General features: G+C 45.9%; 1 protein-coding gene across 8 annotated transcripts in view; it reads right to left on the reverse strand.

Moving 5' to 3' along the window:
- The window catches only part of enah (ENAH actin regulator), a 556,073-nt gene that overhangs the window by 196,281 nt on the left and 344,820 nt on the right, over nt 1–14,972 (reverse strand). For all 8 annotated transcript variants that reach the window (XM_072500301.1, XM_072500300.1, XM_072500299.1 and 5 more), the window contains one exon: nt 9,174–9,258. In XM_072500301.1, the coding sequence (XP_072356402.1) occupies nt 9,174–9,258 (85 nt within the window). The remainder of the gene's footprint in view (nt 1–9,173; nt 9,259–14,972) is intronic.

A 14,972-nucleotide genomic window follows, 5' to 3' on the forward strand; every position in this document is an offset into this window, starting at 1 on the left:
GTACCAGCCTCCCCGAACAGGCACCGTAATGTGGCAACGAGGGGCTTTTCACAGTAACTTCATTGAAGCCTACTTGTGACAATAAGCGATTTTCATTCATTTCACAGAAAGATCTCACTTATCTATAGGTATGTAAAGACAAAAGATTGATAAAAACTAATGTAGGCCCATTGCAGTCAGAAACAGAGGAATTCATAACGGGAAACAAAGAAATGGCTGAGGAACTAAATTCAGACTTTGCTTCTGTCTTCACAAAGGAAGACTTGAATACTGTATCAGAGATTCTGAGAAACACAAGTTTTAGTGAGGAGCTGAAGGAAATTAGTATTGGAGTATTGGAGAGAAATGGTTTTAGTGTCTGATAATCTTCATCCCAGAGTACTTAAGGAAGTAGCCCTAGAAACAGTAGATCCACTGGCAGTCAGTTTCCAAACTTCTTTGGACTCTGGAATGGTTCCTACACATTGGAGGGTAGCTAATACAACCCCGCTATTCAAAAGAGAGGAAGAGAGAAAACGGAACGATAGACCAGTGAGCCTGACTTCAGTAGTAGGGAAGTTGTTGGAGTCCATTATGAAGGATTTCATAGCATAGTGTCATGTGAGAGTACCTTTAAGAAATGAGTGTTTAAGAAATGTACCTTTAAGAAATGGGTGTTTATCAGTGATGTCAGAGTGTGGGTGGAGCTGGGCTGTCTGTCAGCTTTTTACTTTCATTTTCAGCTGTTTGCTGCAGGGTGAGTTTTTAGTTTCGTTTTCAGAGCTGGATAGCTGCAGTCACAGCCAGAAGGTGTATGAGTCTCTCTCTCTCTGTAATCTAAAGACTGTAAATCGATCCTTTGGTGACTTAAAACTAATAACTGCTCTCAGTAGTGACTTTAACCTGATGTGCTTCTGTTAAAAGTTCTTTTTTAAGTCTTATGGATGTAAAAAGGACAGCTTAAGGATTACTTAGTGTTGTATTCTTTGGGGGTTGTATTTGAATTAATGGTTGCTAAGATGTTCACTGTATATTTTTAAAAGGTTAACTTGAGTTCAGAGAATAAACATTATTTTGCTTTAAAAAATACTTTTCCATTTCTGCTGTACCACATCTATAGAGTGGGCCGTGTGCTCCCCATATCACAATCTATTAAAAGTTGTAGATCAGGTGAACTCCATGATACACTTTGGGGTTCTCTAATCCCTGACCCATAACAATAGCATTTAGAAAGCAATGGTAATATCAGACAAAGTCAACATGAATTTATGAAAGGGAAATCATGCTTGACAAATCTACGAGAAATGAATGTCTCAATATATCTCGAGAGTGACTCAAGAGTTTTTGCAGCCATTACCTTACACAATAGAAAGACCATTCCATGTATTAGTCATATCATGCCAATAAGTGCTTCCTGATATTGGTCTTCACGTTTCCTTTTCCAGATTATACCTGTGATGATATGTGCCTACATGCATTATAATGTAAGCTGCTCTGCACAGTGAGAGTTATCCGACTGGAGAGTGGCACTGGCACAGTGTGATGTATGTAGTCACATGGGCAAAGAACAGTCTAGAACAACACTCCGTAAGCAGCTAGCCTACATGGTGAGCAACCACATGCGTATCCATACTTGGAACTGTATATAATTAGAGCCTATCAATAAAGATGTTTATGCTTAAACACAAGCCTCTAGGTCTCACCAATGAGCCACCACCAGTGCAACATAAAGGACCCATATTAAGTACATAATATGACTATACCTATTCTCACCATTAATGAAAAGGACCCAAATGACTCAGAGCAGAAAATGTGAAGTGTGGAGCATAAATACCAGCAGAGACCTGGTGTCCCAAACGCCTTGTTTGCGCGCTGCAAAGTTTAATTAGACAGTCTAACAGGAGAGTAATAGAGAGACATGTGATGGATTGAGATTTTAGTGAAGTATTCTGTATTGAGAGAGTTGGGCTGAGGTGGAATTAATTGGCCTGTATTAAATCCAAACATTCTTTCCCATCTATGTTAATATGATAATTGTTAGTTGGATCAACGACAATGTACAATTGAATCAGTTTGTTTCCAAGCCCTAAAACAGCAAGGTGCAAAGAAAGCACAACATTCCAACATCTGTCTGACTAAATATAATGTTCTAATCACTTCAAAGCCTCGCCATGAAAAATAATATAACCATGTTTATTCCTATGTTTCCAACAATAGAATAGGAGGAAACATTTACATTCATACAATGCATACATGTAAAAGCTTAATTGTATTCACTGGATATACTGCTAAATGATTAATAATCTTTTGACAGTCAGTGACAATGGGATAGCCTGAAAAGCTATGCAGACAATCAACCAGTTCAAAATTCTGTCAACATAGTTACTAATAAAAAAAACAGAAAATGCTGGATAAATTCAGCTGGTCTGGCAGCATCCGTGGAGAGAGAAAGTTAACAGTTTAAGCTCGGAAGAGTCATACGGACTCGGTTTCTAACTTCACAGATACTACTGCTGAGTTTGTCCAGCATTTTCTTATTTTATCTCAGATTCCTAGCATTCACAGTATTTTGCTTTTATACAATTACTAATAGTTACCTTGCTGTCAAACTCTGCACCAGGGTACAACTGCTGCCGCAGTTTAAGAGCTACGTAATCTACATTAGTAAGGTATACAGAATGGGTAGTTCATGAGTGACAAGATTCAAACTGCACAGTCATTTTCATTCAATTCGTATCAAACCCTCAAACGTAGACTTCATCATCTCCATACCTGACAACTGGGTATTGTTTTTCATATCGCAGTTACTTGGCGCATCCCATCCAATTTTCTACTCTTGCATTTTTAGGGGCATTTAAGTTCAACCAATTTATTATTTTGTTTAAGATCTACTCACACCAGTTCAGAAAATTAATCTCTTTGTTCCTTAGCTAGTAAAACAGATTGGAACATAAGACCCCTCCAGGAGAATTCCCTCTGTCCTCCAGTACCATCATTAACAAGTCAATGGGTATGTGTTTGCATTCTAGTCCCTGGTACCCAACTCAAACAAGAATTGCTGTGTGTGTGTGTGTGTGATGGCCACCTCTCAATTAACTGATAAATCACTGACGCACATGGCAATTGGACATTCAAACAACTGCAGAGGGCTGCTGCCCTTTCAGTTTTCATTCACACTATTAGACTGATATAAGCACACCAAGACTATCCTAAATACGAAGGTCAGAGGCTTCACATTTGTAATAATTACAATATTTTGAGGAATTCAGCCTAAATTCATCTGTAAAATTAAACATTGTAATTGCAACACATAATAAGCCTGGAATCTGAATAAACCAGAGATTGCAATTATTACCTTATTTCCCATTTTTTCTTCTTTGCCCCTCAAGCTATTGACAGTGACCATAAATACTTCAGTCTTTATGTGAGCAACAGTCCATTTAACAATGGAGGCATCACAATTGCATCTGACAAGAATATAAGAAAGAGAAGCAAAAGTAGGCCATATGGCTACTCAAGACTGTTTTTCATTGACCAAGACCATGGCTGATCTTCTACCTCATCTCCACTTTCGTTTCATATCCCTTGGTTTCCTTCCTGTCTAAATCCCAGACTCACTTGGTAACCTTCCACTTTTCAGGAGCCAAAATAGTAATTGGGAGCAGTAATTGTGCCTGATTTTCCATAGATATATGTATGGATATGGTGCTAAACCTGGTAGATCGTTTATCAGTCACTTAATCAGGGAAAGTTTATCAATAGATCATGTCCAGAATTCCATAAATACATAATACAGAATAACAAAGGGTACCATTCACTATCGCTCATAACCAAATTCATCCTATAGTAATGGTTTTTCTGTTGAGAACACTACTGAAAATAGTTAGGTGGTTGTTTTTGACCAGCGCAGACGCGATGGGCTGAAGGGCCTTTTCTGTGCTGTATGACTCTGACTCTATGAAAATACTTATTGTATATTGACATAGTTGGCTTATTGTACTCACGCTAAGAAATGTCTGATATCTGGTCCCATATTCTTCTGATGCACATTTTTGTCGAACAGCTTCATGGCTGATAACTTGCAAAAGAATAACTAGGATTGATTTGAGTCCTTTTATATCTTTCCCAACATGAATGCCTGGTTTATGACACAGACTGAATTAATAGCCCACAACTCAGCACCAGTACAATGATGCAAATGTCTTAATGGAGTTTCTTCCAGTCAAATAGCTATTTCACAGCTCACCATCTCATAATAACCGAGGGGATTGCTGACTGATCCAGCTGCTAAGCCTATCAATGAACGCAATCACGTCATGTGTAAAAAGAGTCCCAGCTGAAGCGACACAAATTAAAGTTAAGAATCATTGCAAGAGAGTTGTGATGGTCAAAGCGTATATTTCTCTTATACACGATGTTCCCTTTGAGAAATAAGTGGACTGGGAAGTATTCTGAAAGAGGGTTAATTGGTTTCCTGATTACGACATCACCGCAGGGGGAAGAGATGGGAGTGCTCCTTCTTCTCAAATGTTCACAGGGCCTACTCCTGAATAGACTTCTTTGTAGTGGGGAAATCGGATAGGAGGGACTGAATATTCAGCAACAGCTATCTCAGACCAGGAATCACATTATGTGGATGCGAGGTTGGACACGGCTCTGCTCGCTGACAAGGCTTTTTGTGAAAAGATGGCACTGGTAATTGGCAACTACATGCGTTGCAACCAGAACAGGGAGGCACTGAAGACGGCGATAAGGGGGGGAGAAAATATCAGATAGAACACACAGGGTTAGGGAGGAGGAGCAGTTACACAGCGGTTGATTGTCTCCATTCTGGAGTTGGTTTACTGTGAACAAATATTTACAGATTTGCGCCCTAGCCCCTATAACTAAACTGTGCCCTGCATCCATGCCAACTTAACTGGTGTCTAACTTTCAGGCCTTATGGGCCCTAACGCTACTTCTAGGTGCTTCACCAGATGGTACAGCAGGAGTGGAGACGGCCTGTTGTGATTGCCGCCCTGCAACCTGGGTGGATGGGCCAGGCTGCTGCTCGTGTGTCCCAGGTGACATGGTGCCGCCCTGTTCCGCCTGCTGCCCACCTGATGCACCAAGGATTTGGGAGGGGATTCCGAGGTGCTGCGCTGTTCCAGCTCTTTCCTTGTGGAAGTCATCGGCATGGACCCCATCACCTCCTCCTCCCTCGAGGTGCCTGATGGCCCCTTGTAATAATCTTTATTGTCACAAGTAGGCTTACATTAACACTGCAATGAATGTCCCTAGTCACCACATTCCGGAGCCTTTTCGAGTACACAGACGGATAATTCAGAATGTCCAAATTACCTAACAGCACGTCTTTAAGGACTTGTGGGAGGAAACCGGAGCACCCGGAGGAAACCCACGCAGACACGGGGAGAGCGTGCAGACTCCACCTGGACAGTGACCCAACTGGGGAATCGAACCTGGGACCCTGGAGCTGTGAAGCAACAGTGCTAACCACTGTGCTACCTTGCTGCCCTGGGCTATTCCATGGGACAGGGGTGCGAGCGGAGTTATCCCCTGAGGCTCCCCCGCCCACCTGACGCTGCCAGTCCTTGAGGCCCGCTCTGGTCTCTACAAGAGTCCACACGCTCCCAGCCATGGAGCACAGGGAGTGTACCATATCTATCTGGGACTGTGACACATCACCCATTGACTGTGCCACCACCTTCTGGGTTTGTGTCACATCAGCCTGTGACTGCGCCATCTCCCTCTGGGATTGAGCAACCTCCCTTTGTGTCATGCGGTTCACCATGACACATGGGTCAACCCCCAACAATACCACCCGCACCCCCACACCGCCCTTACCACCTGGTCAATGCCGCCAACTTTCCAGCCATGGCCTGCTGTTACTGGGTCACGCTCAGGAGTGTCGCTGCGATGTCCAGGTGGCTCTGGCACATGGTTGCCTGTGAGACGGCAACCCTGCCCTGAGCCTCGACCAGCACAGCACAGATGTTGATCCATAACCGTTGCACCCAATGCCTCCACCGCAGATACCACCCGTGCGGTGTTGGCCTGGGTGGCACAAATGGTCAACACCACCTCTTGCTGCAACACGTGGTTGGACTCCTCCAACTGCACCTGCAGGTACTGGGTGCTCGCTGACAACCCTACATGCAGTCCCTGGCTCTACGACTGCATCTCCACTATGGGTGGGATCGTCTGTCCAGAAGCCCGAAACCCATCTGGACAGCAGATAGTCCCTGGGGTCGACCTGCCCTCCGACCGTCCGTCCCTCGGGTGTTCCTAATTCCACTTGCTGTATCCTAGCAGCTGTATAGTGAGCACTAGATAGCCTTCCAGGAGCCTCTTCACTAAAATGCCCAACCGAGGTGAGCACCTTTGGGATGGTGGAGGGCGTTGGAGACAGCTGTGATGGAAAGCCAGTGTCATCCTCCGACCTGAGCTCCGGGGTCTCCTAAGTCTCCGTGGAGGGCTACCATCCGAGCTGCTATCATCGTTGCTTAGCTCACAGGATGGGTCTCTAGCTGTGGCACAGGCTGGGGGCGGTGGACGCCAGGTGGACCCACCCCATCACCAGCAGGTCCAGCCAGTTTATCCCAACCATATGCCGTAAGATGTAGGAGCAGAAGTAGGTCATTCAGCCCATTGAGTCTGCTTTGCCATTCAATCAGATCATGACTTCTGCTATGCGAATCCTCAACTCCATTTTCCTGCCTTATCCTCATAACCATTGCTTCCCTTACTGATCAAAAATCTGTCTGTCTCAGCCTTGAACGTACTTAACAATCAGCCTCTGCAGCTCTCTGCAGTAACGAATTCTACAGATTCACTACCCTCTGACATTAGAAATTCCTCCTCATTTTGGTTTTAAATGGGTGACCCCTTACTCTGAGACTATGCCCTCTGGTCCTAGACTCTCCCACAAGGGGAAGCAAACTCTCAGCATCTACCCTGTCAAACCCCTTGAAAATCCTATGGGGTGGGATTCTCTGAGCCCGCTCCGACGCGGGCCGCCGATTCTCCGGCAACCAGAGAATCGGCGGCAATCGTGCCGGCACGGCGCCGGTCGTAGGCCGTTGAAAGTTCCCCGCGCGGCGATTCTACGCACTCGACTTGCCGAGTGTCCGCCGACGTCGTTCGCGTATGGTCCTACCCGGCGGGACCTCGGCGTTCTGGCTGCGGGGGCCATCCTGGTGGGGGGGCGGGGGGAGCCAATTCCGGGGGGGGGCCTCCACAGTGGCCAGGCCCACGATTGGGGGCGGCCTATGCTCCTCCATAGGGCTCCGCCATGTTGCCCGAAAGCCGGAATGGAGACGGCCGTGGCGAACATGCGCGGACCTACGCCGGCCGTGTAGGGCTGGCTTTCGTGCTAGCCCCAGGCGCCGTGCTAGCCCCCGGGAAGGGGAGAATGACTGGGCCTGGAGGCCCGGTGACGCCAGCGTCGCTCACGCAGGTTTTAACGCCGGCGTCAACACTTGGCCGGGATTTCGGAGAATCCTGGCCTATATGTCTTAATAAGGTCGCCTCTCATTCTCCTCAACTCCAATGAGTACAGGCCTAACCTATTCAACTGCTCATGAGAAAATCCTGACATACCTGGGATCAACCTAGTGAACCTTGTGTTGGACTGTCTCCAATATCTTTCCTTAGGTAAGGGGACCAAACTGTTCCCAATATTTCAGGTGTGGTCTAGCGAGTGCCTTGTATAGTTTTAGCAGGACTTCTCTATTTTTATATTCCATTCCCTTTTAAATAAAGACCAACATTCCAGTTTTTTCTAGCTTTTTGTGATTTATGCACGAGGGCCCCAAATCCCACTGTGCTGCTGCTTTCTGCAGTCTTTCCCCATTTCAAGGATATGCAGCTCCTTTATTCTTCCCAAAACGAAAAATGAAGATCGCTTATTGTCACAAGTAGGCTTCAAATGAAGTTACTGTGAAAAGCCCCTAGTCGCCACATTCCGGCACCTGTTCGGGGTGGCTGGTACGGGAATTGAACCCGTGCTGCTGGCCTGCCTGGGTCTGCTTTAAAAGCCAGCGATTTAGCCCAGTGTGCTAAACCAGCTCCTACCAAAGAGCATAACTTCATTGGATTGGATTTGTTTATTGTCACGTGTCCTGAGGTACAGTGAAAAGTATTTTTCTGCGAGCAGCTCAACAGATTATTAAGTACATGAGAAGAAAAGGGAATATAAGAAAATACATATTAGGGCAACACAACATATACAATGTAACTACAAAAGCACTGGCATTGGATGAAGCATACAGGGTGTAGTGTTAATGAGGTCAGTCCATTAGAGGGTCATTTAGGGGTCTGGTGACAGTGGGGAAGAAGCTGTTTTTGAGTCTGTTGGTGCGTGTTCTCAGACTTCTGTATCTCCTGCCCGATGGAAGAAGTTGGAAGAGTGAGTAAGCCGGGTGGGAGGGATCTTTGATTATACTGCCCGCTTTCCCCAGGCAGCGGGAGGTGTAGATGGAGTAAATGGATGGGAGGCAGGTTTGTGTGATGGACTGGGTGGTGTTCACGACTCTGAAGTTTCTTGCGGTCATGGGCCGAGCAGTTGCCATACCAGGCTGTGATGCAGCCTGATAGGATGCTTTCTATGGTGCAGCTGTAAAAGTTGGTAAGAGTCAATGTGGGCATGCCGAATTTCCTTAGTTTCCTGAGGAAGTATAGGCGCTGTTGTGCTTTCTTGGTGGTAGCGTCGACGTGGGTGGACCAGGACAGATTTTTGGAGATGTGCACCCCTAGGAATTTGAAACTGCTAACCATCTCCACCTCGGCCCCGTTGATGCTGACAGGGGTGTGTACATATTTTCTTATATTATATTCCAGTTGCTAAGTTTTTGCCCATTCACTTAACTGTCTATATCCCACTGTAGACTCGTTGTGTCATCCTCATCACTTCACTTCCCACCTATTTTTGTGCTCGCCGTAAACTTGGCGATAGTTCATTCATTTCCATAGTCGAGGTGATTAATATATTATGGAAATAATTGTGGCCCCAGCACTGATCCCTGTGGCACACTACTAGTTACATGTTAGTCCACACTAACATCTGACCCCCAACACGGGCTCTTACCTTATTAGGAAGCTTTTTTATCTTATTAAAATAACAGCATGTAATGTTAGACACATTTCAGTACAAGTCACCATTTTTATCTCTCCAGTATAAACAAGTAAGTCTTTACCGCCTCTGAATTTCCAGTTCCTCCTGGCATGGTCCATTCTGCACTTGTGGGAACAGTTGTGAATTCTGTCGTGACAATGTTGGACCTGAAAAGGGGAAACAATGAAAATTGTTTAAAAAAGATATCCTTTTATAAAAAGTTAACACAGGAACAAGGAGCAGATACACAAATTCATTCACTGATGTCATAGAGTGACTGTTTTTTCCCTATGCAACTCCGCCGCATGTTCTTTTGTGCACAGAATTTTTAAATAAAATGGTACATTTAGTTGGAATCTTTTAGAGCTATAATTAGCAACACAGAAAAGTGTGTAAATGAATTCCATTGACAGATTGTATATTCAAAGCTTGCCAATAACAGTCAGCCAATACTGAAAGGCACCATGTAACATCATAGTATGACCATGCATTCTGCACATTCAAGTGACAAAATGTTTGCCCAGCACTCAGCCGTAGTGAGTAAGCAAATCACAGACTCAGCACCGCTAATTTAGGGAGAGGAAATCAGACCACAGCTGTCCAGTGCTCCCTACTGAAAAGATTTGATCTGGACAGAATTGGACTCAACACTGGTGCCCCCTAGCAACATTCAGTATCCAAGGCCAAGGCCACACATGGGGGGGGGGGAATGAAAAAAAACCACACACATCACATAGGTCCATGAGTACTTTTTTCTATGCAGTTATGAACAAATGTTTTTTTCCATTCATTTACAGGATGTGGGTGTCGCTGGTTAGGCCAGCATTTATTGCCCATCCCGAGTTGCCCTTCAGGAGGTGGTGGTGAGCTGCCTCCTTGAACCGCTGCAGTCCCTGAGGTGTAGATACACCCATTGTGCTGTTAGGGAGGGATTTTCAGGATGTTGCTCCAGCGACAGTGAAGGGCCGGCAATATATCTCCAGGTCAGGCAGGTAAGTGACTTGGGAGGGAAACCTGCAGGTGGTGGGGTTCCAGATATCTGCTGCTCTTGTCCTTCTGGATGGGAGTGGTTGTGGGTTTGGAAGGTGCTGTCTTAAGGAACCTTGGTGAGTTACTGTAGTGCATCTTGTAGATGGTACACACGGCTGCCACTGTTCGTCGGTGGTGGAGGGTTTGAATGTTTGTGGAAGGGGAACCATCAAGCGGGCTGCTTTGTCCTGGATGGTGTTGAGCTTCTTGTGTGTTGTTGGAGCTGGACTCATCACATATTCCATCACGCTCGTGACTTGTGCCTTGTAGGCTTTGGTGGGGTCAGGAAGTGAGTTACTCGCCGTAGAATTCCTAGCCTTTGACCTGCCCTGATAGCCGCATTATTAATATGGCTAACGCCTAGGATGTTGATTGTGAGGGATTCATTAACAATCTGGAAGAAGGAACTGAAGGTACTATTGCTAAGTTTGCAGATATTACAAAGATATGCAGAGGGACAGGTAGTGTTGAGGAAGCAGGAGGGCTGCAGAAGTACTTGGACAGGCTAGGAGAGTGGGCAAAGAAGTGGCAAATGGAATACAATGTGGAAAAGTGTGAGGTTATGCACTTTGGTGGGAAGGATGGAGGCATAGATATTTTCTAAATGGGATAAGGTTTTGGAAATCAGAAATCTTTATTATTGTCACAGGTAGGCTTACATTAACACTGCAATGAAGTTACTGTGAAAATTCCCTCGTTGCCACACTCCTGCGCCTGTTCGGGTACACTGAAGGAGAATTCAGAATTCTTTCGGGTCTTGTGGGAGAAAACCAAAGCACCCAATGCATTTTTTCTCCAATTAAGGGGCAATTTAGCGTAGTCAACCCAGCTACCCTGCACATATTTGGATTGTGGGGGTGAGACCCACGCAGTCATGAGGAAAATGAGGAACTCTGACATTTGCAAATCAAAAACTTTCTCCGCAAGGTGATGAGGAGGTACCCTAGGGCCCTGACAAGACACAATGTTGGAGGAAATGCTGGACGCGGACAGTCTGGAAAAGGGGAATTGTGGGGACATATACGGAAGACTTTTAGAAAGGACACGTTCCCCATTGAGCGGAACAAGGGAAAAATGGGAGGAAGAGTTCTGGACAGAAGTAGAGTGGGGATTCTGAAGCGAAGCACTGAACAGGGCCAACTCCATCTCCTCCTGCGCAAGGCTCAGCCTCATGCAGCATAAAGTGGTGCACAGAGCACAGCTAACAGAACCCGAATGAGCAGCTTCTTCCCAGAGGTGGAGGACAAATGTGAATGGTGTCAAGCATGCCCGGCCAACCACACCTACATGTCGGGTTCTGGACAGCCGTTATCGAGGTAATGTCCAAAGTTGTGGGGGTGAGGGTGGATCCATGCCCGAGAGTGGCAGTCTTCGGGGTATTGGACCAGCCAGAACTTTAGATGGGGAAGAGAGCTGTCGCCCTGGCCTTTGCTTCCCTAATCGCCCGCCGTAGAATCCTGCTCGGCTGGCGATCAGCAGCACCACCCACAGCTGCAAACTGGCTGGCTGACCTATCGAAATTTCTCCATCAGGAGAAGATCAAGTTCACCATTTGAGGGTTGGAGCATGGCTTCCAGAAAGCGTGCAGGCCTTTCATGTCTATTCCTAGACCTCTTCAAAGCCAACAACTGATAGAACTGGGGGGGTTGCATGGGAGCCACAGAAAACAGACTGGAACAGTTGCCGGAGGGGGGGGGGGGGGAGAGAGATAAACTGGAGGAAATACCAAGGGGGAGCCCAGAGACAGACCGACACGGGGATCAGAGGGCCCAACACAAAGCCACAAGAAAATGACAAACCACCTACGCTGAAAGAAAGAGCCTAAGATAACACCTGGAAACAGGGGGAGGGGAAGTGGGGGTGACGAAAAGAAACATGTAAACTGTTACTGCCTTATCCATATTTTTGTTGTACAGTGTAAAAATGCAAACTTTAATAAAAATATTTTTAAAAAGAGACATGGGGAGAATGTACAAACTCCACACAGACAGTGACCCGGGGCCAGGATCGAACCCGAGTCCTCGGTGCCGTGAGTCAGCTGACCACTGCACCACCATGCTTCCACTCCGGGTGCCTCAAATCCCCCAAGTCCCCGCAGCCTTACGTTTCCTGCCTTCTTTCAGGGTGCCATCCAACAAGCTGGTTGTGCTGGGGGAATCCGCCATATACACATGTATCCCCATCACAGCAGGAGCTCTAGACACTGGACCTAATTCCCTCCCCCATCCACACACTCACCCTCTGAACGTTGGGATAATCCCAGTGTTGAGGCCCAGCTCTAGGGTATTTGAATGTTGGTTGCTGCCTCTGTGGTGTTGATGCCTCCAGGATTCAGGCAAAAGTGTCCAGGCTTAACAGTTTGATTGGGATGCAAGGTAATAACAGCCGCCTGAGACAAGGCACGTGTACCCACGGGACTCCACTCGACAGCTGGAAAGTGCTCATATAACTAACAATGGCAATTCCCTATTAACAATAGCCTTCAGCTGTGCAGCCAGAAGCTGCACACGGTCGGGGGCGTTAAAGTGACCTCCACCATATTACCACGGACAGGGCTCGGCTTGGAGGTGTTTTGTGGGACAGACATGCATCGGCTGAAATTGCCCCTTTTATGGGTACACAAAATTCAGGGGATGGTCTGTGGGACTCGCGGGTGCGGAGTCCCTCTCTCCCTCCCCACAGATGGCGCCCAGCCCTCCCAACCTGCTCTGCCCAACCTCATCACCTTGCCGCCGAGCACTGGGGCTGCATTTCCAGGCTTCGTGCCCAATTTTGAAGAGGGCTATTCATTCCCTCCGATCTCGGGCAGCACGGTGGTGCAGTGGTTAGCATTGCTGCCTCACTGCGCCGAGGTTCCAGGTTCGATCCCGGCTCTGGATCATTGTCCGTGTGGAGTTTGCACATTCTCCCCGTATGTGCATGGGTTTCGCCCCCACAACGCAAAGATGTGCAGGGTAGGTGAGTTGACCACGCTAAATTGCTCCTTAATTGGAAAAATTAATTGAGGAAAAAATGAATCTCCTCCCATCTCCCCAACAGCCATTGCGCTAGGTTCCTGTTTATTAATAGGTGAGCTAAAGGGTGCCTGTGTGACCTCCTGCTGGGCAGCCGGTTAGATCTCAGGAGGCTTTAATGAGAAGGGGATTGCGCTCAATTGGTGTTAATTGGAAATTGGCCATGTCTAGGAAGCCGCCAAGAGGAGTGGGCCTGTCAGATTGGAAACATATCAGTGCCCGGCGGAAATCCCGATTTTGGTCTCTCCCGCGATCTAACCGGCTTGCACGGATCTGCGGCAGGTAGATCATACCCCTATAATACATACCAGCTGATAATCTCTTAAATCAACTTTGCACGCTAAATTAGCTTTGAACACAAAATTAGACAGACCATAAAAGCCTCATTGTGTGATTTATATGTACAGGTGACACATGTTTGAAAGTGCTCAGTTCAATTGGACAGCAGTCAGGTTGAGACTCCTTAGACTGATCACTCCATAAATAAGTAATTGTTTCCCAGCAGAATGCCTCTTTTGACTATTTAGAAAATCTATTCAATTGGCTGAAACTAAATGGTAGAATTTTTAGTTTTAAATAAAGACTTTGTTTGGTCTCCCAACAGCTACAAACGTGGCTTTCCAGAGAACCATGACAAATACACCAGTTTCACGGTGTGGGCTCCTATCCAAGGGTCCAATCACTCTGCCTCAATGAAGCCAGCCAACCTACAGTTCCTTCTCCCAGTTCACATTAGTGCATAACTGGGTTATTGATGGGACAGCTTGTAGAAGCTGACACCTCATCTTGAAAGCAGAGGAACAAACTGCCACCTTGTCCTCACTCTCAATGAACAGACAGCACAGTGCAGAATATGGATAGGTTTTCACTTCAATTACTTCTAGTCCTGAGTGAAGCACAAGGAGGTTGTTCGACAGAAAGCCAGGTGATCATGCACGGCAAGTAGTAATGCACTTGAATGGAGAATTGTGGAAAATGTCAGAACGATAAGGACAACCTTAATGGTTGAAAAATACCAACTCCTGAACCTGTTACCACATTGCCATATGCACAAAGAAATAAAATCCAGCCAGTTGCAGTTAATGTAACAACTAATAAAGCTGAACTAACTGCAAAGGATCAAATAGACATCCAAAAGTAACCCATCTCTTAAATGTAAAGTCAATTGCAAGAAGAAGGCAACTTAAAAGGCTGAAACATTTCCACTTCTCACAATCACACGGAGTAAAAATTTGGATTACAGCAACTAAAATTTCATTCATTAACACAAAATCTTTGATTCGCATATGAAATGACTGTGGGAAATAACGTGTGAGACTACACTACACAGTAATTTTGACTCATTACTCTAGCTTGGCAACATTTTTAAGTGCGAGACCAAACAACAAATGGTCTGGCTACTGTCAGTGGCAGAATAAATTATCATTTACATTTTATTTTGTTTGGGGTGGAGGGGGTGGTGGTACACAGAGATGGGGGGAGCAGAATGAAGCAGCTTTTGCAGATAATCAATTTCTTCCAACCAAGATAAATTGATAGTTGCAACTGCTTTCAGGACATGTGAACAAGAGATAAGGAAAGCGAAAACTACTCAACATTGCAGTTAATTCTCCTGTACATATTCTCTTCCAGATAGGCACATTTTAAATAATCACACTGTTTGAATCCATGATTTTGGTGGATTATTTTGAGCAGTAGAGGAGTTCTAATGTCAATAAACCAGCAACCAAGGGCCCAGGATAATACCTGGGGACATGGTTTCAAAACATGGTGTCACAATATGTGGATATTGTAAAGAACATAAAGGGTTAATGTAATATTACTACTCTAGTCACTAG

The sequence above is a fragment of the Scyliorhinus torazame genome, chromosome 4 (genome assembly GCF_047496885.1).
Source record: "Scyliorhinus torazame isolate Kashiwa2021f chromosome 4, sScyTor2.1, whole genome shotgun sequence".
NCBI classification, from domain to species: Eukaryota; Metazoa; Chordata; class Chondrichthyes; order Carcharhiniformes; family Scyliorhinidae; genus Scyliorhinus; species Scyliorhinus torazame.